Raw genomic sequence first — 23,995 nt, forward strand, 5'->3', positions numbered from 1 at the left:
CCACACATAAACTAGCCACACGTTCATTTTATCATGGCTCTTTTTTGCTTTTTTTACAGGAACATGACGGAGATGATGACCACTGTTTCCCTACAGATTGTTGGCATCATTGAGCCCATAATTCAGCATGCTGACTGGTTTTTCCCTGGAGGTGGGGTCATTACTACTGTGAACAGTGTGGCATGTTGTAGTAGATGTTATGCACATGTCATTGTTTTTCTGAGTGTATTAAAAGGCTCCTGTCAATAATCGCAGACTATGAGGGGCTTAAAACACAAACAACAGAACCAAATTGTTAAAGAACCTTTGAGCAATTTAATTTACAAACAGACTGGGGTATTAAATAGATTTCTGCAAGGAAACAACTTATATCCAGAATTGTGGATATTCAGTGAACACTCTGTCCAATACGTTAAATTTTACGGTTAAATTTGCTAATAAAATTAAAATATTAAAATACCTGTAGATTACACTGGTTATTTTTATAACACCTATTTAAATTCTGTGTAACTGAAATGTTTTGCAAGGAAAAAACTATATATATATATATTTTTAATTTTTTAATTTTTATTTTATTAGTTTATTTGACAGGGACAATGCAAACAAACATAGAACAGAACAAGTCTGTGACTGATGCATTGCACAAAGAGTATATAGCTATAGCTAATTCCAACTCCAGTCCCTGTCGTTTGTTTGCATTGTAGAAAAAGTAAGAAGTTGATGAATATCAGTGCTAGTCAACGTTATGATGTCATGATATTGTGAATTCTGCAAATTAAACTTGTACAAAAATTTGCTTTAATTTTAATTTTTGTTCCAAAGTGTAAAATGTGCAGCTCCCCTAACACTTGTACCTACTAACTGTGCTTAGATATCACAGCCTGCCAGTAGACTATAATACAATTTTATCTGTGCACAAAACCTCAGCAAATAATAAAACTATTTATGAATCTGTTTACAACAAAATGTCCACTCAGGGGCTCTTTACAGGAAATTTACTCCGAAATATTGCTTTAAAGTTCATCCAGGCCTTCCCCTCTGTGGAAGCAGGTGCATAGAAATATTAATAACCTGATGCTTGTAGTCCATTGAATATTTGGCTGATTTGAACGATGCCTTTCAAGTCCAGCATTTGCTTTATTTTTTATTTTTTAAATTCCCAATTCTATAACTAGTGGCAGGAGCTATGCTAAAAGTTTATCCTCTCAGAAGTGTGTATCCAAACAACTCCACATAGAGCAGTAACAGATATATGACCTTTATTAAGCAGATATACACAAATAGCTGTCATTTTTAAAACCATGTTATTCTATTATATTCAATTCAAAGTTTATTTATATAGCACATTTAAAAACAACCACAGCTGACCAAAGTGCTTTGCAAGAATTACATATATAAATGTACATAATTAATTAATTACATATTATTATAATATGTTATGCATATATTATTATATGCTCTATAAGTTAATATTCAGTTTAGTAAATCAAGTCTGAGAATCCAGTTATTACATGACTCCTTCTTTTTTCTCACAGCCCCATTACAAAATGATTATACAGATTAAATGTACAGAAAACCAACTGTAATATAACCAAAATGTGCATAACTACATTTGTCAACTGACCTTTTGATATATTAAACAATTTTTTTGCAAATTGCATATTTCCTCTTATGTTACCTGTATTTAAAAATGCTCAAAATATGATTATATTTAAGCCCAAGAACTATATTTTTGAGTAGATTTTTTTGGAAGCACTGATAAAATTATACGTCACTTGTGCTGTTGTGTCTGTTTATGCCACAGACATCGAGTTCAACTTGACAGGCAGCTACGGAAGCCCGATCCACACCAACCACAACTCCAACTACAGCTCCATGCCTTCGCCAGACTTGGACCAATCAGAACGCAAGCAGCAGCAGCAGCACAACCAGAGCCAGCGCCCGCTGAGCGTTGCCACTGACAACATGATGCTGGAGTTTTACAAGAAAGATGGGTATGATGCTGCCTACTCTTCTTCCATCTTGCACTTGCTCTCATCACCCACGCCGCTGAACTGAATTTGTACGAGCTCAGGGATTTGCACATCCTGCAGTCTTAAATTGTTGCCCCAGAGTATCAGGTGCCTCCACAGGTGACAGAAAAATGAACATTTCATCTCCAGTCATTCTCCTACATACCACTAAACCCACTGTTATCAGGTTTCATCGAGAAACGGCTGCATTGCTTGAGTGGTGTTGTCTCTATGGCAACAGGCCTTCTCATGGAGAGCTGTTAGTCACTTCTTTTTTCCTCAGGAAATATTTTTCTGGGCTCATCTTCTTGTCCTCCCACACCCAGCTCCTCCTTCACAGTCTGGCTGGTGCGTCACCTGGCCTGAGTCACTCATCCAGCGGATAGAAAATTGTTTAAGGGGGAAACGAAACCCGCTCAATTCAAATTAACACAAAGCTTCCAAGATCAGATATTGATTTAAAGCTGTAACAATTTGTCTTTTGAAGTCAGGAAATGCCTTTTATTTGTTTCAAGTAATGAGCAACTTGGCAGTACTTGCTCGTAACTGGTTTAATTGAAAAGGTGTTTAAAGCCACTGAGTGCACACAGGTAAACTGCTCTGACAGTCTCACCTTCTGAACAGCCCCGCACTCTCCTCGTCCCTGTCATAGTGCACCTCATCTTCCTCTCATGTACACTGGCTATGTTTAATGTGAACCATGTCTGCATCACTTTCCATATGTCCTCACATCCTTTTTGCCTCTCTTCTCCCTACTAACGCAGCATTAGGAAGATACAAAGGTATCGTATCATTCCTTTTTCCCCACTTCTTCCCTAAAATTTTCCCACACACACACTTCATGTGCATATTGTTTTTATCATACGTAACTATGGGGCGTGTGTCTCTCCAGTATGGGCGTTCGAGTTATGGATACCTCCTGGGTGTCTCGTAAGGGTTCGTCCACGCTGACGCGCAAGACTTCCTCCACTCCTCCAGGCATGCAAGGGCCTGGCTCTCCGGCAGACACGCTCATCCCCGAGCAGCCAGGAGAGCTCGCCAGCTCTCCGTCCGCTACTCCACCACTAGGGGAAAGGGTTTGGTAAGTTACCATGGAAACACCGTTTCCTGCTTCCTCACGCACACACTCGTGATCATCCTAATTGTCATCACCATCGTCATCACCATCAGCATTCCTAAAAGGGTTTGACCAGCGTCCTTGGCCGTGTGACCCATACATCATTAAGCAAAGCTTTCTTATTTTTTTCTACCTCAGTCAACATATTAATGTTTAAATCTTTTCAATGGATTGGAGCAACACATCCAGATACTTTTCTGGAAAAAAGCTTCCATCTGTATTTGGGTGAAAATGAATACCTTCACTTTACAAATTGCTAAATGCAACTCTTGGTAAATACGACTAGATTACTGGTTTGAACTATGAAAATTAAATGGCCTGTCAGGTGAACCATGATCAGTTTTCAGTGTTTATTTCAAAACGTTTGTAAATGGACAGAACAATGTTCTTCCTAATAAAAGTGGAATGACACCACCCGGTGGCCAGATGTGCCATGTGCTGTGAGCCCAGGTGGGATGTACCATATTTTAGGATTGTCCTTTACAGTAATAAAATGTTTTGTTTTTCTCATGTGTCTCCTTATCCTGTGTTGAATTCACAGTGAACTGTCATTATTTTATATCATCTTTATGTAGCATGCTCTAATAAGATCATTGAACATTAGGTAACCAGCAGCAGATTTGTTCATATATTTTACATTTGTCAAACATGTTACCAGTCGATTTATGGTCCTACCCTCATCTATGGTCACTAGCTTTGGGTTGTGACCGAAAGAACAAGATCACAGACACAAGTGGCTGAAATTAGTTTTCTCCGCAGAATGTGGACTCTCCCTTAGAGATACGGTGCGAAGCTCAGTCATCCAGGAAGGACTCGAAGTAGAGCCACTGCTTCTCCGCGTCGAGAAGAGCCAGTTGAGGTGGCTCGGGCATCTGATTAGGATGCCTCCTGGACGCCTCCCTGGTGAGGTGTTCCGGACATGTCCCACCGGGAGGAGACCCAGAGGAAGACCCAGGACACGTTGGAGGGACTATGTTTCTCAGCTGGCCTGGGAACACCTCGGGATTCCTCCGGAGGAGCTGGCCCAAGTGGCTGGGGAGAGGGAAGTCTGGGCCTCCCTATATAGGATGCTACCCCCATGACCCAACGCCAGATAAGTGGAAAAAAATGGATGGATTTTTCTGGTTTGAATTTTAAACCAGATTGAGAGCTTCACCTTTTGACTCAGCTTTCTCTTCACCATGACAGACCGGTACAGCGCCCGCTTCACTGTAGGCGCCACACCTATCTGCCTATCGATCTCTTGCTCCATTTTTCCCTCATTCATGAACAAGACCCTGAGATGTTTAAACTCCTCCACTTGGGGCAGAACCTCCTCCCCGACCCGGAGAAGGCACTCTACCCTTTTCCAGCTCAAGACCATGGCCTCGGATTTGGTGGAACTGACCCTCATCCTGGCTGCGTCACGCTTGGCTGCAGACCGCTCCATCGAAAGCTGTAGATCACAACCTGATGAAGCCAGTAGGACCACATCATCTGCAAAAAGCAGAGACGCAATCCTAAGGCCACCAAAACTGATCCCCTCAACACCTTGGCTGCACCTAGAAATTCTGTCCATAATAGTTATGAACAGAAATGGTGACAAATGGGCAACCTTGGAGGAGTCCAACTCTCACTGGGAAGAAAGAAAAATCTCACTTTAATAAAAGTATAATATGACTTCAGCATAACTGATTTATTTTTGATCAGGTGATGATCAAGTCTATACATATCGGTCATCTAATTACATAATAATATTGGGGAACAAAAACAAGGATGTAATTGTTTCTACATAAGGAATAAAAAGTGTTTCTATCAATGATGCATGCTTAGTTAGTTACACCCCCACTTTGGAAAATGGGGTGAAGCTGCTTCACCTGCTCCATCGAGCAGACGCTTGATAATAATAATGTGTTATGTATTGTCATCATTGTATGTTCCCATACAATGGCAAAATTGGCTCTCTGCATTTAACCCATCCACCACCAGGTGGAGCAGTGGGCAGCTTTTGAAAGCACCTGGGCAGCATTTTTGAGGATAAGGTGTGCTGCTCAGAGACTTCTCGAGATGTGCAATGACTGGGGATCGAACCTGGGGCTTTCTGGTCCGAGTCGGCTGCCCTGCCTCTACCATGTCTGTCTCCTCCATAAATGAAAACAGCTCCCACTCCCACAGCTCCAACGTCTCCCACTGTTGACCATATAAGTCCTCACTGCACTACGCTTTTGTTATTGTCTTTCTTTGTTTTAGAAAAGCAAATAAATCAGCAAACCATTTTTTTTCTGTGTATAAGCAACACTGAAACTTTTAGGGCTGGCACATCTGTTTTTGTTTTTTTTCCAGTGATCACCACTTAGCATTTGTTTTCACCCAAAAGGACCATTTGAAGCAGAAGAAAGTAAAGTGGCGTTGCTCCAATCCATTGTTCTGATTTCACATTCTGCACTTTTGGAACATTATGCTTTTTAGTAATTGTTTTTTTTTATTTTTATTGCTTTGTAGTTGATACTTCTTTTTTAACTCAAGATATGTTTGTCTCAATCCTGTATTGAAGTGGTGTTTATGAATAATATGCCATTTTATGCTTTAATCTGTACATCTTTGCAAGCATGCTGATATATCCAATATGTCACTGTCCGCTTGGCTTTCTCAGCTTCGGTCTTTCTTTCTTTTTCACACTCAGATTGATTTCAGCATAGTCGGTCCCACTTTCATATTGAAACACATGAAGAATCACCTCATGGTTAGTGGTTCTGCCTGAGTGGCAGACAAGAATTAATCTGGCTTCTGACTTGGCTGGCTTTCCCCTCATTTCCTGTGGCTCTTTCAGCTGATGAAAGGGTTTTGTGTCTGTTTCACACTGCCCTGGGCTGACTGCAGGACCTGGGCTGCAAACAAAGTCGTATACAATCAGGGTTTTATATCCAGTAGTGAGGAGATAGCTCAGTTTGATAGCACTGTAAGCTCCATATCAAGACTTTGGCAAAAGAGAAAGATCCTCAGAGCTCCATGCAGTGTGCAGACACAAGGTGATCACAGAGGTTTTACACACTTTATTCTTTACCTGTGGCAACAAGGTGCTATTTCGTTTTGCTTATTTTGTGCTTGTCTTTGTATTTGCTCTAAGCTGACTGTGTGCTAAGTATGGTGCTCACCAGTTTCCCCTAAAATTATTTTTTGTTGCCTGTTTTTTGGCCTACAGACCAACTAACCCACTAACACCCAAACCATCAGAACACACATATTTTTTATTAAATGGCTGTTGTGCGTTTCAGCCACTCGAGCTGTTTTATTTGTGCTGTCTGTTTTCTTAATGTCTGCAGCTCAGACAACGTGCAGCTCAATCGGCCGGACACCTCTCATGCCCACCCACCCCCAGGGGAGGACCGGCCTCCCCCCCCTTACCCCAGCTCCTCGTGCCACGCTACCCCACACCACTTCTACCCCAAACCCCCGCCCTGCACTCGCCCTGTGGCACCGGGTCCCGAGTCCCAGCCCCCGGCCTCCCCCCCTCCCCCATTGCGCTGGTCTGGCTTTACGCCCCCTGCCCCACCTCCTTCCTCCTCTTCCTCCTCCTCCTCTTCGTCACTTGACATCAATTCAAACCCAAAACCTAGCTGTCTTCACTTCCCCAAGCACAGCCCGCCGGGTGACATGTCGCACGCCCCCCCGCCTGACATGAATGCTTCTCCACTTTATGTTAAAACCCCTTTGATACTGACCCGCCATGACCAGGCCCTTGGCAATCCCCCTAGCCTTCCCTCATCTGTGCCCCCACCCCCACCGTGGGCTGCCTGTCCATGTGCTCGAGAGAGAGGACCCCCCAGGCTGACTAGGTAAATACAACACACCTACCTACGGCCACTATGGACGCATCACTTGAGTGGCAGCTTCATTTCTCCTCTGGCTCAAATCTGCTTTTTGCTTCTTTTTCTTCATTACTGCAGTGCCAAACCTAAGATTCTGTAACATTCAGGTTGTCTGGGGATGATAGTGATGCTGGTTACCATAGAAACCAAAAAATACACACAGCTTACTCAGACTGATGTTGTATGAAGGAGAACAAACACAGGTCATGTAATGGCTTTGAAATGTCAAATGTGATTTATTTTTAATCCAAAGTTTTATTTATTTTTTATATTAGTGTTGACAAACAAATGGAGTATTTCATAGTTTTGAGAATTTACTTTTTTTTAAAGATTTGTGTCACAATATGGCTCTGGTTGCAAGTATGACCAGAAAACAGTGCCAGGATAGTCCAGCTAAAGAGCAAAGTTTGAGTCACTTTGACACTTTTCTGATTCCCAATATTTTGGTGTTAGGTTCGAGGTTCAATTTTCTTTATTGTCATGCACAAAACATGTTGTATATGAGGTGGAACAAAATTGTGTACTCAAGGTCCCAGTTACACTCAAAAATAGCAATAATATAAACTATTAAAAAAAGAAAACAGTATAAGGATCTAAGATATAAGCTATACAATAACAATATAATATAATAAGGTGTATTAAACAGCAGCCTGAACATGAGTCTGTTGTGAGCAGATGGGTATGAATATAGCAGCTTATGGTAGCAGCACAGATAAAGAATGGAGTAAATCATTGCTATCATTTTTTTTTTTAATCTGAACTGGCAACAGTATTTCTTGTGCTTTGGGAGCTCCAAGACTTGCTTTTCAGATTTATTCTATGTTCCAGACACACAATCATCATCTAAAAGTAAGTTTATACATAAACAAAAAATGGCACTGTTGTTTTACAAGATGGGGATAGAAATAAGTGGCATATGTTCACAAAATATCACACAAATTGTATTTAATAATATTTGTGTGCCGTTAGCTTTGTTACTTATTTAATAGTCTGTCAATTTGTTGAAATGTCTCTTTAGGCTTCAGTTTGTGGGATACGCTGTCAGTTTGAAGCATAACTAATGAAGGTTATATTTGTCTTCTACTTCTGAACTTTGAGATAGAAATGTTGGAAATGTATATGTTTTAAAATTACCTCATTCAGTTTTTCAATTCAACCTTTATTTTTGCAGATTAGTCTCATTGAGCCTCGAGGACTCATTTACAAGAGAAACCTGTTTTTAACAGACAACAGTAGACAACAATGACAACAATAGACATTCTTAAAAGAAAGCAAATAAATTGAGAAAAAATAAATAAATAAATGGAAGAAAATTATGTTAAAAAAAATAAACCAACAGCTACATTATAAAGCGATGTAAAATACTAAAAACAGGAACATGTCTGCATTGGTTTTTGCCAGGAACGTAACAGATGTTTGAAGCCACTTAGAGAGGTCAAGGTCGAGAGCTTCAGATCTTTTTGCAAGATATTCCAGGAAACAGGAGCCGAGTAAGAGAAGGCCCTTTTGCCTAGTTCAGTCCGTACTGAGAGAACACTGCATGTAATGATGTCCTGAGAGTGTACGCTGTAGCTGCACTCACGCAGTGACATAGGAGGAGATGTATGAAAGCAACAGACCAAAAAGTGATTTAAAGATGAAAATGTACCAGTGAGAGAGTCTACGTGAAGTTAATGATGAATACAGGATACAATGATGGGTACGTAGTTACAGCCAGTTATGAATCTTAGCGCACCGTGATAGACAGTGTCCAACATCTGCAAGGTGCTTGAAGGAGCATTCATGCAAATGATGTCATCATAGTCAATGGAGGGAAGGGAAGTCACAGTTACAAGGTATTTCCTATTATCCAGAGTTAGACGGGAAAACAAACAAAGAAACAGTTTTACTTTCAATTTCTTTACCAAGTTTTCGTCACGAGGTTTAAAAAAGAGATGTGAATCGACCAAAATACCAAAATATTCGTAGGAATCAACAAACTAAATAGGAACACCGTTCCAAGATATAATCAAGGGAAGGACTGGGACCGGCTTCCTGTCTGAAAACAGCTTCCCTTTGGCTTTTGTCTGCATTTAGTACAAGTTTGAGACAGAACAAATCTGACTGGATGATGTCAAAAGCAGATTGCAAAAGCTGGAAAACATTAGCAACTGTCGTAGCTCGACAGTAAACAACTTTGTCATCAACATAAAAACGTAACACATCAAGGATGATCTAATCTACATTACCTATGTAGAGTGTGAAGAGGGTAGGGCCTAAGACAGAACCTTGTGGTACACCATTGTTAACAGATAACTAGAAGAAGTACCATTAAGTTAAACACATTGATGCCTCATGATGCCATAATAACTGTTTTATCAATTTTAGTGATATTTTGTTTTTATTGCAGGTTTGGTTCATATCTCTAAAGGACTAAGGGAGTTTAAAAAAATACATAACCTTATTAATAGGCTTCTATTTTGTTAGATTAACGGGTCAACAAAGAATGAAATCAGTGTTTATAGATAATGTTTCTGATAACATATATGTTTTTGTTTTCTGTTCATGTGTTTTTTTTATGTTTTTCTGATAAAATGTGGTCACGTTTCTAGAGTTGTGCAATTTTTGACAAAAAGAAAACATGAATTTCATCTTGAATTAGACGGGACAGTAACATTCGTTGAGTTCTCAATGTGCTGGGAATGTTTTAAGTGCTGAGAGAGAAAAAAAATGTAGTGGTGATTTATTATATGAGTGCATAAACATCTTAAAAATTGTATTTTGATCCATTTTGCCATGACAGACTTGATGTTTTGTTGCTTTTAATTGTGTTCTTGACTTTAGAAAATGTTTTTACATAGGTAAAAGTGTGATTATAACAGTGTGAGTCAGTAGCAGTGGTGGTGATGATGATGATTGTGAGTGTTGTAGTACGGAAGTAACATGAGGCATATGTTGTACACAAACAGTCCAAGGCTTCAGTGTTCAATAATTTTCTGTTTTTATTTGGTCCATATGATCATGTCTACTGTTTTTCAGCTCACTGAAGAGTAAAGAGCTTTCCCCTGTAACTGGACACAAAGCCATCCAGGTGGCAAGTCCAACAGTGCCCCCCAGCAGCAGCCCTCAGAGCAGCAGCCAGTCCCCCCACTCCGCAGAGCAGAGCCCACACGCTCTTCGCAAAGGTCAGCACTTTTATCTTCGTTTATTAGTTTTAACAAATTTTTCAGAGAGGACATTAATAAAATTGTAACTGTGTGCTTGCAGGTTCCAAGAAGTTGGCCCCCGTCCCTCCAAAAGTCCCTTACGGCCAGTCAGGAGTGATATCTGACCAGTCAACTGGTCAGCCCTCACCAGTCAGCCTCTCCCCAACCCCTCCCAGCACCCCGTCCCCATATGGACTGATCTGTCCTCCAGGGCAAGTGCCACCGTCGTCCCCTGGGCAAACTCCGCTCGGTGCCCCCCACTCCCTATCGTCCCCACCCTCCCTGACAGGAACACTCACCAAGTCACGGCCTGCTCCCAAGCCCAGGCAGAGACCCAGCCTGCCCCCTCCTCAACCACCCACAGTGCCCCTGGGGTTCTCTGGCCTGGCCGGTCCCCCAGTCCCCCAGCCTCTGGAGCAGGGCCTCCTGGATGGGCTATCTCCTGGAGAGAGCATGTCTACAGGTAAACACCAGCCCGTGGCGACATCACCCCCACCACCACCACCTCAGGTGGGGCTGCAGCGGCCCTCACTCAGACTCGCTGTGGCTCTGTCCAACGGAGATGGTGGACGAGTGTAGGACTCCGTAGGACTGTAGACGTAGAGAACACCTGTTCCCTTTAACTGACTGATCCCAAACAATCAAATGTCAAAAAAGCTGCCTTTTAGAAACAAATGCAAAAAGTAAATTTGAGCATTTCTGTGTAGTGAGCAGACGTTTTCATCGCTTCTGTTCTGTGGTGATGTTTCTGGGTAACGTGTGGAAACATCAGACAAGCATAGCTCCTTCTGCTTGTATGGAAGTCCCCATTAGATTCATCATGTGCTCTCTGTTTATCTGTGTTACCCAGACCCCCCCATGTGGCAGAGGTAGGTCAGAGGCTTACTGTGAGCAGGTGTGGAAACATAACCAGAAACACCCCCCTCCCACAATATATCTGCAGTATGATGTTGTGATGATGAGGTGTTCTGTTAATATATATATCTATATATATATTCCAGTCATTCTTTTACTTTGTTATATTTATCATTCTCTTGTCCTCCCCTGCTACTGTTGTGTACTTTGCAGCTGTGTGAGGCCAGGGATTCAGTGTGGGCTAAGTGTGAGGGGGACTTTTAGGGTAAGCCAGACCGCCCCCCGCCCCATGCACTCCATCTCACTGCCTGGCCTCGTACTGTGGATGCCTCTGGGGTCTCCTGCAGCCAGCATTACAGACACCCACCTGTAGCGCTCAATTAGAATATGCTTTTATGCTTGAAATGAATATTTCGTTGCAATGTGTAGTAATCCTATAAGGCGTGGCTTATGGATTTCCCAGAGTGCACCACACTACACTCACATTGCAGTAACCATTGCTTACAAAGGCTCATCTTAAACTGCCCTCCTCGTTCAGTTTATTTCCTGTACCTGGCCTCATGCTGGCAGACACCTCCCTCTCTTAACGCCCCCCTTCTCAGGGGTCCACAGGTAACGTTTCCTTTCGCTTTTTTGTAACCCCTGCTTCCTCTTCTTCCACTCTCCATCTCATTCCTACACAGGAGTAAGTCATCAGTCTGTTTGGACCTGTGGCTTCCAGTAAACGGTGCAACGCTAAAGATTCTGCAAATATGTAGCCTATAAGCAGTCCTCATGAGATTTCCATTGTTACTTTAAGCCACTCGGTGTCTTGGTGCCATTTTTCTCCACAGAGTCCCGCACACACATCTTGTTGCCTCTGTGTTGGTTTATCTGGCCGTTGTTGTAGCCGTGCAATGTGTCATTGTGCAGTCATTTGACCTATTTTTGTTTTTTTTATCTGACAATATGTGTTGCTGTTCTGCCAAAAGACACTAATCTGTGGCTAATATCAAACTGAGAATGTCCCTCTGTAGAATGTGAAGCACATGTAATCTACTTTAATCAGGTTTACATGCCACTCATCACAAGTCAAGCTAAAATCAACTAACATTATTTCTGCTCTCTTTCGTTTTTGCACCTCATTATCACCATCATATGCCCTCTTTTTCCTCTTCCTGTCACTCATCGATACTGTTTCCGCTGTTCTGCTCACCTTTCCCATCATGCTCACCATTAGATATCTTCAGTTATGAAATCCCCTCCATCAATGTCAATCTGGACAGCCTCATCGATGAGTTCAGCAGCGCCCCCTGCAGGAGGTCCATGGCAGTGACAGATTCTCCAGATGGGGACACTGTGCCTGAGGAGGAGCCCCAGAGCACCATTCTATGACCTATGACCCCGAGGCATCATGTACCAGCAGCAACCCTTTGGCTATAGATGCTCTTAACTGTTGCCATGGAGGCCTGGTGGAAACAAACACTGGCTTCACCGATACCCATCAGAAACCGGGACACAAACTCTCTCACGTCTGCTACAAGCTGCAGAGAAACTCGTCTTTCACAGCTGCTCGCTATTACATTAATGTGACTACAAAAAAATCTAAAAAATTTAAAAAACACCAAAATGCCATAGTGGACGAACTGTTGCCTTTAAGAGGAAAGACTGGAAAAATAAGTATTACATGAAAATATTTCCCCCCCACTGATTTATTCTTGCTTTTTTTCACTTTGCATTGTCACTTTATTTTGCTTTTTAATACAGTGACTTAAATTTGTGTGTCTTTTTTTTTTCTTCTTTCCTGCAGTACAATTGCAATATGATATTCACACATTGTGCACGTTTTGCTTAGGGAAGCTCATCCTCAGGTTGAAACGGAGACAGAGAGCATACAGTCTGCTTTGATTGCTCACAGGGTATTCAACTTTGCACACATTAGGAAAAAAATACATGCCAGGCCCTTTAAAATCAGGCTCTGCATGCAGAATGAAACACTTAATTCAGTTTGATTTGTATAGCCTCACCCCCCACGTCTCTTTTTTTTATCACAAACTGTTTGCCAGACGTCTACCGTTGTAGATAAACTCACTTTGACTCACTTTATACTGTACCAGCACATAATGAGAAGAATGTTATTGTAATTCTAGCTTTTGTAACTGTTAATTGGAGGAAAGACCCATGATATTGCTGCATGAGAAGCGTATGTGATCGGCCTGCTTCAGATGGAGGGCCTCAGAGTGGCAGTGCTTTACTGTGTGTGAGTGTTAGTGTTCTTCTTTAGACCCCATGCGTGCTCGGCTTTTAGCAGCTCGACGATAACGGATGGACAACAGCACTGCCTTTATGTTCGTGTGATTTATCTTAACTTTGTTTCAAGTGCTTCAGGTTCATTGACCTTTGACCCCGAGTGTAAATACGACTGTACATAAATTGATGTGTATAAAAAGCGAGAGGAAAAGTATATGTAAAATGTGTATCTTGAGCATATAATGATGATAATATATGTGCTGATATTTATTGTGTAGAAAATGTATGGATTTTAAAAAAAATTGATGTTATTTTTGTCCCTGCACACAATAAACGGGTGTGCTAGAGGTTCATTATATTTCACATGAACACCAGGAAACTATGGTGCTGCAGCAAACGAACAGAACGTTGTTTCTGCTACAAATCAGCCGAAGCTTCTTCTTTTTTTTTTTCTCTCTGCTGTTTAAGATTTGATTCCAGTCCAGTTAGAAATCATTGGACTTGCACAATAATTACAAATTACTCTTTTCTTTTTAAATAAAAAGTTAATCAAGTGATCCCGTTTAAACTTAAAGCCCCGCATTTCTTGAAGAAATGCACATCGCCCGCCGCCTTCTATGCCTGAGTTTTAGACTAAGATCAGAAAAAAAGTTATTTTGGTGAGTCTTTGAAAGAAAAATTATGTGCAGTTTCTCACAAGAGCTCGTATGATTTGTCAACGCTTGGATTAGGTATTGTGAGCAACTCCCAGCTACTACACCAAACTTTAGCTCAATATTTGTGCAATTGACTGAGTTACGGTCAGGTTTGTGTTTGCTTAGGTTGCTTTGCTGTGGTGGCCATCTTCAATTGAATTGATTCCAAAAGTTAATAATTTGTAACCGTGCAGCGGATAATTACTTTACGAGAGTTTCTTTCATATTCGTCTGGTGGTGTATGAGATATTTTGTTAACAGACAAACAGGGTTGACTCCAACAGTTAATGCCAATGTTTTAAGAAAAAATATTGCACAATGTTATGAGCTCAAAGTTTGTGTTGAGGTTAATTACTTAGCTACAACCATGCTAAAATTTAGCTCTATATCTGTAATATTGGCTGAGTTATAGCACTTTTTGTGTTTTCTACAGTTTGCAAGCCCCAGTGGCCATCTTGGATTAGATGTACTCCAAAAGTTAATGTTATAGATTTCAACCAAGTGATTACTTCTGAAGACATTATTAATATCCATTTGGTGTTTACAGTAATGAGATATTTTGCTAATGGTACAAACAAAAAAACGTTTGTACCTTTGGCGGCGGGCGATAATCTAAGTGATCTGCTCCGTTGAACAATTCTAAGTAACGGAACTTGTTTATTTTGTTGGAAAGTTTAAAAAAATCACAAACTTCTGAATACGAAGATGGCTTGTCTTTGCTCTCTGACACTTAGAAATTCTTCAGAGTCACCTGATGACGCTCGCTGCAGTTCCACCTTTTCTTGCACAGCATCTTAGAACAGCAAGCTTGTCAATTAAAGTGCAATTACAGTGTTTTCCGATCCAACCGAGTCAAAACGACGTGGTCTCGCTCACATTTTCCAAACTACAGAAGAAAAGCCATTGAATTCACTGCAAAGCATTTTTTTTTAGAAGGTTTTTTTTTGTGTGTGTGAATCAAAAAGAATTATAGACGAATCTTTTTGGTATGCCTCAGTGGGTGTGTGCTGAAACTTCATGGAGATTTTGGTGATGTATCGATAGTTGTGGTAATTATATAACTACACATGCAAGTGCCCTCACTCTGGTTGTTATGGAGCTATAGTCATAAATAACATGTGCTGGAGGTTTTATTTTGTGTGCAGCATCAATACATTTGTATAAGGATGTCTCTGAATGTGACTGACAGATTTTTGATGGCAGGTTACGGCACTCTGTAATAACTAGCAGGACAAATGGGAGTTAGTATTTGAATGAGTTTCAGCCTATATGACATTATCACTCGAATGCATTTGCGCATTATAACTGGAACTTGCAGCAACGTAGAAGCATGCATTCATATTCATTTTAGGTGTGCTGCTTAAAGAAAACAACAACAAAAAAAATCATCAGTTCCTTTCCTTAAAAATGTGAGCTATAATTTATGTCATGTATCTAATTTTAGCTATCAAAACTTACGTTTTTTTTATGACACGTTCATTTTTGCATCAGAATTTATCAAGCTTTTTATGACTTTAGGCCTAATTCTGAGCTCACCTTAACTGCGTGTGTTGGTCTAAATTTAAGCCAAGTTCGTTTACATTTTGTGTCCAGGGTTTAAATGAGAAACTAGCTGGAAAAAAAGGTGTCATGCATGCACTTAGGTGGGTATTTTAATAATCCATGTTTTCACCGTCTTTTTAGGGATTGTATGCGGAGTTAATAAAGACATACGTGGAAGGGTTCAGAAAAAGTGGGTCTCGATAAATGTGGGATTTTGAGCAATATAGAGGAGGAGTGGAGGTTGCCTGTGGATGTACAGCCTCCTTCTGCTTTTCACAGCTGATGTGTAAAACAAAAATCTGCTGCTTGTTGAGCCCATCATGTCCACCCCTCCGTTCTCTGCTTGGCAAAAGAAGTTCAACACAGTGTGTGCTGTGAAGCCTACCTGCAATCCTTATCAGAATGTCAGAAATAAATATAAATATATATTAAACTCTACATTTTTAAGAACTTTGCTTGCTTATTGTGTCTTTATTGCTTTGCTTTTTCTCATCAAATCAAGCTGTTAAACAGACAGATGCTACATTTTAAGCCCACTAATGAACAGTAATGTGCAAAAGAGTTGAGCTGTCCCTATTTTTCACTCTTTTTGTGGTTCTGCTCAGTAGTTCTCCAGGTTTTTATCAGATATGTTGACGTGGAAAAAAGAGATGCCCAAACAACCAGGTGTAAGTTTCATCAGATTTATTTAAGTGTTGGAGAACTGCCACGATCACAGAAGATCAATGCATTTACATTCACATGTATTTGGGCAGCTGTGGCTGAGTGGTTAAAGCAATCATCCTCCAATGGGAGAGTTGAGGGTTCGATTCCAACAGTGAACACTTCATTGCCTCCGATGTGTGTCCCATCATTGTATGAATGTGATAAAGCACTGATTAGTCTCTACAGATCCAGATTAGCTTGTAGAGCTCTAGTAAAGATGGCCATTTACCATTTAATTATCAATGCTCTCACCTGTCTGAGGCTCTGACCCATTCTAACTTTCTGAACAGAAAAAATCAGTTCTGTAGAATCAGCCCGGCGCCAGCCTTCAACCACCACTCCTCGCTCTGTTATCAGCTGTCCCAGCTGCACACAGAGATACGTCAGAGAGTTGTGAAGACGGAGACTCAAGGACTCTAAAGACATGTCACTGTATCATATCAATGTCATATCAGTCAGCCTGAGAATAATAAAAATTATCTATTGCTATCCCTTACTGACCGGTCACACAAAGACTGATTATTACATGGAACATTTTAATATTCACAGCACAGAAGCAGAAGTAGTAGTTATGTATGGTTAGTGCAAATAATACACATTCCCTTGACACCATTTGCTTTTTCACTTATTTTCTGTGCAATTTTTCAGTCATGAATATGACAGCATATTGTGCTAAAGAGCTTAAAACGTTAGGAAAGTGGACATCAAAAGGCAAAAGAAAAAAAATTTCTAGTTTAAACATATATATCCAACAGATCAACAATAGGTTTTCCTTGAGTATTACAATTATTATATTTAGAAACAAAATCCAGCAGAAACCAGAAAAAGCAGATGAGAGATGCATCGTCTTTGAGCTGATTGTTCAGGTTTTCTGGGACTTTCTTGGTGCTAAAATAATGTTTTATTAGTCAAACTGTGTTATCCTTGGGGTCTTGTATAAATTCAGTTGGATTTTTTTTTTTTTTTCGTGCCAGGTTGTTTACAACAAAGTAGAAGATATAATTTAAAAGTGGTTCAGAGATCAGATGTTTCATGCCACTCGTTCATTTCTTGGCTTTAGGAGTTATTTTATGCTTAAATTATTAAAAAATCTCAGTTAAGTAGCTCAGCAACAGCTAGCAAACACAAATATTCCCTGAAAATGGTTCTGGATTTGAGTAAGAAAAATGCATCAAAAATGTTTTGCTGTTTGTTTGTTTGTTTGTTTTGTCCATCTTTACTTCTGGGAGATTCAGCCTCTTTAAAATGCTACTTTCTTATCCAGTCTTCTTAATGACTTGTTGCCAATTAACTAAACGTGTTGCTAAATTTTCAAATTCTCTCCAGCTGTTTTTTTATTTGCATCACTTACTTTTACACCCTTTTGTTGCCGTTGTCCAAACTTTTTTTTGAGCTGCATTACCGCCATCAAATTCAACATTACTTTTAATTTTGTTACTATAGTTTAATTTATTGGTACTTTTTGTACTTTTAACATTTGCTATGTTTGATTGTGAATAAAATATAGGCTTGTAACATATGTCCATCATTGCAATCTGTTTTTATTTATATTTAATGAAACAGACAAACTTTTATTGGAGTTGGTATCGTTAAAATATGAAGGAATGTTCAGGACTTTTGTGAGTGTGTGGTATATAAAGAGTGACTGAGGAGGGGTGACACTTGCGTCTCACTCCACTCCACTTATTTTGGCATTCGTTAAACTGGGCACTAAGCCAGATTACTGATCACAACAGCATAATTAATGTATTTACCTTTAAATAATCAGAATGGAAGTAAAATCTGTTAATTACAGGGAATTCTACACTATAAATGAGTATTCACCTAAATGAGGACACTTAATTTGTCTTTGAAGTTTTATCACAGAAGTGATAATCATGAACAACAATAATAAAAATATAAAACACAAATAACAGAGTTGTGTTGTCGCATTATTTTTTTTTTTCTGAAAACGCAGAGGAAAAATGTTAAAACACACATTTCACATGATTTCATAATAACTGCAAACAATAACGAGCATTGTCTAAACATGTCATAATCAAATATAACAAACAAACATCCATCCATCTTTTATTATTATCCATTTTTTCATTTTCGGGTCACAGGGGGTCACTGGTGTTGTTACTGTGCAAGAGGCGGGGGACACCCTGGACATGTCCCGTCCATCACAGGGATACAGAGAGACAAATGAGACAACCATTCACTCTCTCACTCACACCTGGATAATTCAGAGTTACCAGTCAGCCCAACATGCATTTTTTTTTAGTCTGTGGGTGAAAACTGGAATACCCGGAAAAATAAAAAACCCACGCTGCAGCCACCCACAACGTGCAAACTCCACCCAGAAAGGTCCTCGGATGGGATTCAATCCGGCAACCTTATTTTTGAGAGGTGACAGCTCTACTAACTGAGCTACCGTGCCACCCAAAACAAGTAACTTTATGAAATGCGTTTTTCTTTATCAGTAGCGTAAATGAAATGTGTAAGCATCAAACTGTGAGTGACTAAGAGTCCAGGGCAGTGAATGTGTGAAACCATTAGTAACTTTAAAGAAAACCAGTTCAGGGTGGTTATGAAGAGGTCAGAGGTCACGTGCTTCTTCATGCAGAGTTTTACTTCTTCTAGTTGTGTTGCAATGTCGTATATCATCGATTACTTGTTAAATTATACAAAATACATGTTTTTATTCTGCAGACCATTTTTATCTTTCGGACAAAATGGGCAAAAATAAACGTTTTAAATGTATTTTGAGACCGTGCTCTTGCACTTGTTGGTCTTGTTTCCATTTGGAAACTGGATCATCTCGTTCGCTGAGCATTTTTTTTCCACCCTCAACTCTGGTTTTGACATCTTGAGCCTTACTCTCTTGAAGCGAGGTGTTGGATCTTGCGTGTCAAACTTAATTATTTATCAGATCCACGAGCTAATAAGTCCAACAAGTTACATTTAGTAAATGGAACCAGCCGTCACCTTCCTGACGCATTAACAAAAACAGGTATTTTTCAAAGGAAGAAGCCTGTACAGGTGTGTAACCTGCAGGACTGGCCCAGCGGGATGACTGAGGAAATTACCACAAGGCACAAGGAGTGTCCATGAGAGGATAGAGATACTGGAAAAAGAACAGGTGTCAAATCTGTTAGGATTATCAACTGCATAGCTGTTAGTTCTGGTGCAAAACTCTTCACACACACAAAAAGAACTAAGCAAAACCTCCTCCCAATCAGTTTTGATGCTACATTTGAATACAAAAGTTAAGACACATCTTCAGATATGCTTCTGTGGCTCTCAGTGGTAATCTAATCACAAGTGTCTCTCCTTACAGCAATCGGATAGCTCATCTTCTTCAGACAGCCATGAAAGCATCAATTATTTGTTATAGATTTAGTTTAAAGACTCTCTCTTTACAGTTTGTTTTAAATACAACAGTCATCCCAATGAGATGTTTAGCGGTTTAACACAGCCGGTAATCTCATTTGCATTTAACACGTTTTCCTTATTTATCATTGAGTTGGTCTTTTGCCAACGTATTCTTCTTTATTAACAAGCTTTGTTGTAATTAGACTCATTTTAAGTCATATTTATTTTCCAGAACAAATGCAACATTTTTTTATTTTTTTATTGACCTCATCTGTGTTGCTGCTTGGAAAGAAGTTAACAGCACAACAATAACTTGAGCTGTGTTAAAGAGATTTGGTCCTCTTGTTTTAAATTGAAACTTGTCATTGAGTTCTGTTTATTAACAGATTGGATAAGCATGAGCATAAAATTGACCTATAAATTGCTAAGAAAATTTTAACAACATTCCCTCAAATAAATAGCTGACATTTTTTTTTTACTTTAAAATACAGTTTTAGATCAAGTGCCAAAGTTGGATCAGTCAAACTCATAAATGATAGAGATGAGACTCCGTGGAAATATATATTTCTTTAAAAGTTGCTCATTTGGCACTTTGATCCTTCCAAATGGATCATGCCAATAAAATCCAGGGTAAAGTTGCAGCCACCAGCGCGAGCACAGTGAACGCAGAGAGCAACAGGATCAAGCATCGTGCTGTGGTGCAAATCCTGCGTCTTCTCCTGCGCTCAGGCTGACCCGGAACCATCACCACGTCCAGCGCGTCCTCCTCCGCCATGGGTCGCCCCTGCGCACTAATGATGAAGATCTGGCACGCGCTGTTCCGGCTGGGGCTGATTAACCTCCCGGCACGGATCCTCTGAAGCCCACACCTGCAGCAGTGGACTATCCAGTTCACTCCAGAGAACAAGCTGTCGGAGGCGCGCCGTGCGCTCTGGAGCTGTCCGCGTCCCGGAGGGGAAGGCACCTCCAGGGTCTGTCCTGCATCCGGACCCTTTGGGGCTGCGATGGACACCAGCGCTTCTTTTTGTCTCCTGATGAATGTCAGGTGTCGGCAGATGGGGCAAGCGATCGTGTCCCTGATGTTCCCATCACTGTTGATGCTCACCAGCGTTTTCACGAGGCAGTCGTGGCAGAACACGTGTCCGCAGCTCAGAGTGCGTTCACTGCCTGAGAGACTCTCGTAGCACACCGGGCACTCGTGCGCGTCCTCTGCGCTGCCATCTTTAAAGAGTGCCATGTAGAGACTGACACTTGTTGGATGGTGAACTGGTAAAGTGAGGCGTTTCTGAGTTCCTCACTCACGCCACGGTTGGTGTTGGGTGGAGGCCAGGGGAGTGTTGTAAAACAGGGCCAGCCACCTGTGACAGCAGCCCATCAACTGGATCCAGTTCAGATTTCATTATCCTCATCAGCACAGCCTCTGACTGTCACACGTGTTGGATTTAAAATGAATTCATGCCGTTGTATGATTTATTTTGCTGCAAATGACGTCACTTTAAGTCTCTTCAAATAGTTTCATCTATATTAAAAGCATTTTGTGTAACCCAACATTTTTCAGTCAGGTCATCTGGACAGTTTCTTTTTTTTTTTTTTTGTCAGCTCTTTCAGGACAATCCAGCTATGACTTTTGGTATTTGTGCAACTTTAGCTTTTTGAAATATTTAGCCTTTTCCACCATTTTTTTCCCATTGAAAATGTATTGAGCTCATTTTACAACCTTCATATCTTTGTATCTGTTTACAATCTTTTACTACTCCCTTCATATTTTGGACCAGTTCAGCTTCTTTCAGCTTCCTTTTGCAATTTTATTAAAAAATGCAGCTACTTTCAGCTAATTTTAGCTGGGGGGGTTTTTCAGCTTTTTTGTGCTCTTTTCAGCTTTATTCAGTTTACTTCAACAATTTTGTATTTCTTCTAACTTATTTCTGCTAATTTCAGCTTGTTATGCTCCTTTCAGCTACTTTTTGGACCCCAACAGATTACTCCAAAGTGGAACAAACCAGTTCTGCTTGTGATAAGATGGTCTCTTTGGTACACCCCCTCCTCCATTGCCGGCCCTCTTCCTTGCTGACAGTCTTGTCAAACTGGTTGAAAACAACAAAGTCCATGCTCAATAATCCAGGTATACAATCCAACATTTTTCAATCATTGAAAAATGACTGAAAAATGTTGGATTGTATACCTGGATTATTGAGCATGGACTTTGTCATTTTGTGTAACGTTAATATGTAAGATTTAGGCTACAAAATGCTTAAAGGTCTGATTGTTGTGACGCCTTTAATGGCTGTGGAACAAAAATAGGTTAATTTGGTGTGAAAATTGCAAAATGTTTCCAGTCGAACTAAAAATAATAGTTTCCTAAGGTTTGGCGTTTGACGCTTTTCTGTCATCTTGTGGTTACAAGTGAGACTGCATCCGAAATTGTATTTAACACACGCTCACACAATTATTTTTGAACAAAGCAACTGGACTTCTATTCTGCAGTAAAGATGTTTCACTGCACATCTGGAGTTTTATGGTAACACTTTACAAATATACACAACATTTGAATAACTAGGGAACGTCTCAGGAAGAAATCAGGAGCTAATGGGTAGTTAACCAGTACTTACTGGGCCTTACTAGGGGATTACTGGTTAGTCAACTTGTAAATCAAAAGGAACTAATAAATAATTAATGGGTAGTTACCAAGGAAACCAAAGAGGAATGAATTAGGAGCTAACAGTAGGTCATGGTGAGGTAGTGATTAAGTAATGATTGGTTCCTCATAAGTACTTGGTATGATGTGTCACCACATCAGTGAACAAAACAATAGCCAGGCAATGATTTGGTACTCAGTAAGTGATAGACATACTTAATATGACACAAGTACAAGATTATGAAATTGTTACTCAGTGGTAAGAATCCAATAAAATCAGTAATCACTAGGAAACAGGTTTTTGACTATGAGCTGTGACCTCACTGGTGCAGGGTTTTTCAGAACATGGAGAATTTCTCCTCTGTTTCTGGTAACAAACCAATAGTCCCCTATAAGGCTTGGCTGTGTGTTCCCCATTAAGTAGTGGTTAACTCCCCATTTGCTCCTGATTTGTTCCTGAGGCGTTCCCTAGTAGTTAATCACATTTTGTGTACCTTATTGTAAAGTGTTACCAGTTTTACTTATCAATTATCAGTCCAAAACTGGAGAGAGTGGAGTTCAGTTTATTATCATATTCAGTGAAAATGAAATTATTTTAATGAATGAATGAATGAGTGAAGCTTCATTTGTTGTCTCAAGTACAACCGAGACCGAGAGCATGTGGTTTTCTGAGCACCAGGTGGTTTTCAAACATGAAGGTATGTTGATCTGCAGCAGGGAGCAGCTGAACAGTGTGGCTTTGCACAGGACTTTAATACTTTCCCAGGAACTCCTTCTGGACAAGTAGCTTTCCTGAGATTCACCTCATGTCCTGCTCTTGAACAGTGGGGTGAGGGTGACAGAGAGGTTTGGCTGTGGTTGGTGTAGGGCTAGATGAGGCCGCAAAACAGGCAAAGAAGCAGTTTAGCTCCTCTACCAATGAGGCACTTGAGTTGTAGTGTGAGCCAAGTTGTCTTCAGTTGAATCTCCTGCCATGTCTGTTGAGAATTCAAATTAATGTTGTCCAAAACCAAGTGAGAGTTTGTTCCATGCTTGTATTTTTTAATATTATTTTATTTAAACATTTATTTTACAAGGAAATAAATCCATTGAGGTTATTAATCTCTTTTGCAAGGATGTCCTTTGTATACAAGCAACATCTTATATTATTCAATTCAACCCAATTCAGTTGATTTATACAGCGCCAATTCACAACAGAAGTTGTCTCCGGGTACTGGATAGAAACATTTGCACACATATAAAGTTAGCTAATAAAGTTATTTATCTAAGGAGCCAACAGATTGCTTTGTGTTTTCACGTCATCGCAGTCTCCCATTCTAAGCGAGCACAGAGGCAACAGTGGAAAGGAAAAACTCACTCATGAGGAAGAAACCTGCAGCAGAACCAGGCTCAGGACAAGCGGTCATCTGCTTCAACAAGTTGGGTTTGAGAGGCCAAGAAGGAGAAAATGAACGGCCATCAAATTTTCTCTAGGAGTGTAGTGAGACACGTGAGGTACGTGTCACTTGTAGTATGACAAATATATGGATATATATTTATGCATACTTTTCACGAGTTCTTCATTTTTCTGACTGTGTAAGCCGTGCATTGAATTTAACAGAAATGTGAACGAGAGACGTTATTTATCTTTGACCCATCAAATGAATGGAATCATTTATTTTCAGAATCAAAGTTTAACATCAAACATTTACATTAATTTGGCAAAATATGAAAATAATAACAGACAGTTTCACAGAAAATGAACTTCAAATCACTCGGCGGTGATTTGAGGACTTTGCTTAAGATATTTCTAAAATATCTGTACTGATTTATGAG

At 40.2% G+C, this 23,995-nt stretch overlaps 2 protein-coding genes across 2 annotated transcripts in view; one reads left to right on the top strand and one right to left on the bottom strand.

Annotated features, from left to right (window-relative positions):
• Positions 1–12,708, top strand: part of arhgap44a (Rho GTPase activating protein 44a) — a 35,288-nt gene extending 22,580 nt beyond the window's left edge. Inside the window, exons 15-22 of the mRNA XM_037688414.1 lie at positions 60–151; positions 1,805–1,994; positions 2,777–2,794; positions 2,905–3,093; positions 6,432–6,944; positions 9,996–10,141; positions 10,224–10,625; positions 12,237–12,708. Of these exons, the coding sequence (XP_037544342.1) occupies positions 60–151; positions 1,805–1,994; positions 2,777–2,794; positions 2,905–3,093; positions 6,432–6,944; positions 9,996–10,141; positions 10,224–10,625; positions 12,237–12,391 (1,705 nt within the window). The 3' untranslated portion in view covers positions 12,392–12,708. The remainder of the gene's footprint in view (positions 1–59; positions 152–1,804; positions 1,995–2,776; positions 2,795–2,904; positions 3,094–6,431; positions 6,945–9,995; positions 10,142–10,223; positions 10,626–12,236) is intronic.
• A 7,285-nt stretch (positions 12,709–19,993) lies between these two features.
• Positions 19,994–20,782, bottom strand: LOC119421024 (RING finger protein 222). The gene has a single exon (XM_037688415.1). It carries the CDS (start codon positions 20,780–20,782, stop codon positions 20,156–20,158), a length of 627 nt encoding a protein of 208 aa, XP_037544343.1. The 3' UTR covers positions 19,994–20,155.
• Between the last annotated feature and the right edge of the window lie 3,213 nt (positions 20,783–23,995).

This window comes from Nematolebias whitei, chromosome 15 (genome assembly GCF_014905685.2).
Source record: "Nematolebias whitei isolate Nwh7 chromosome 15, NemWhi1, whole genome shotgun sequence".
Lineage (NCBI taxonomy): Eukaryota > Metazoa > Chordata > Actinopteri > Cyprinodontiformes > Rivulidae > Nematolebias > Nematolebias whitei.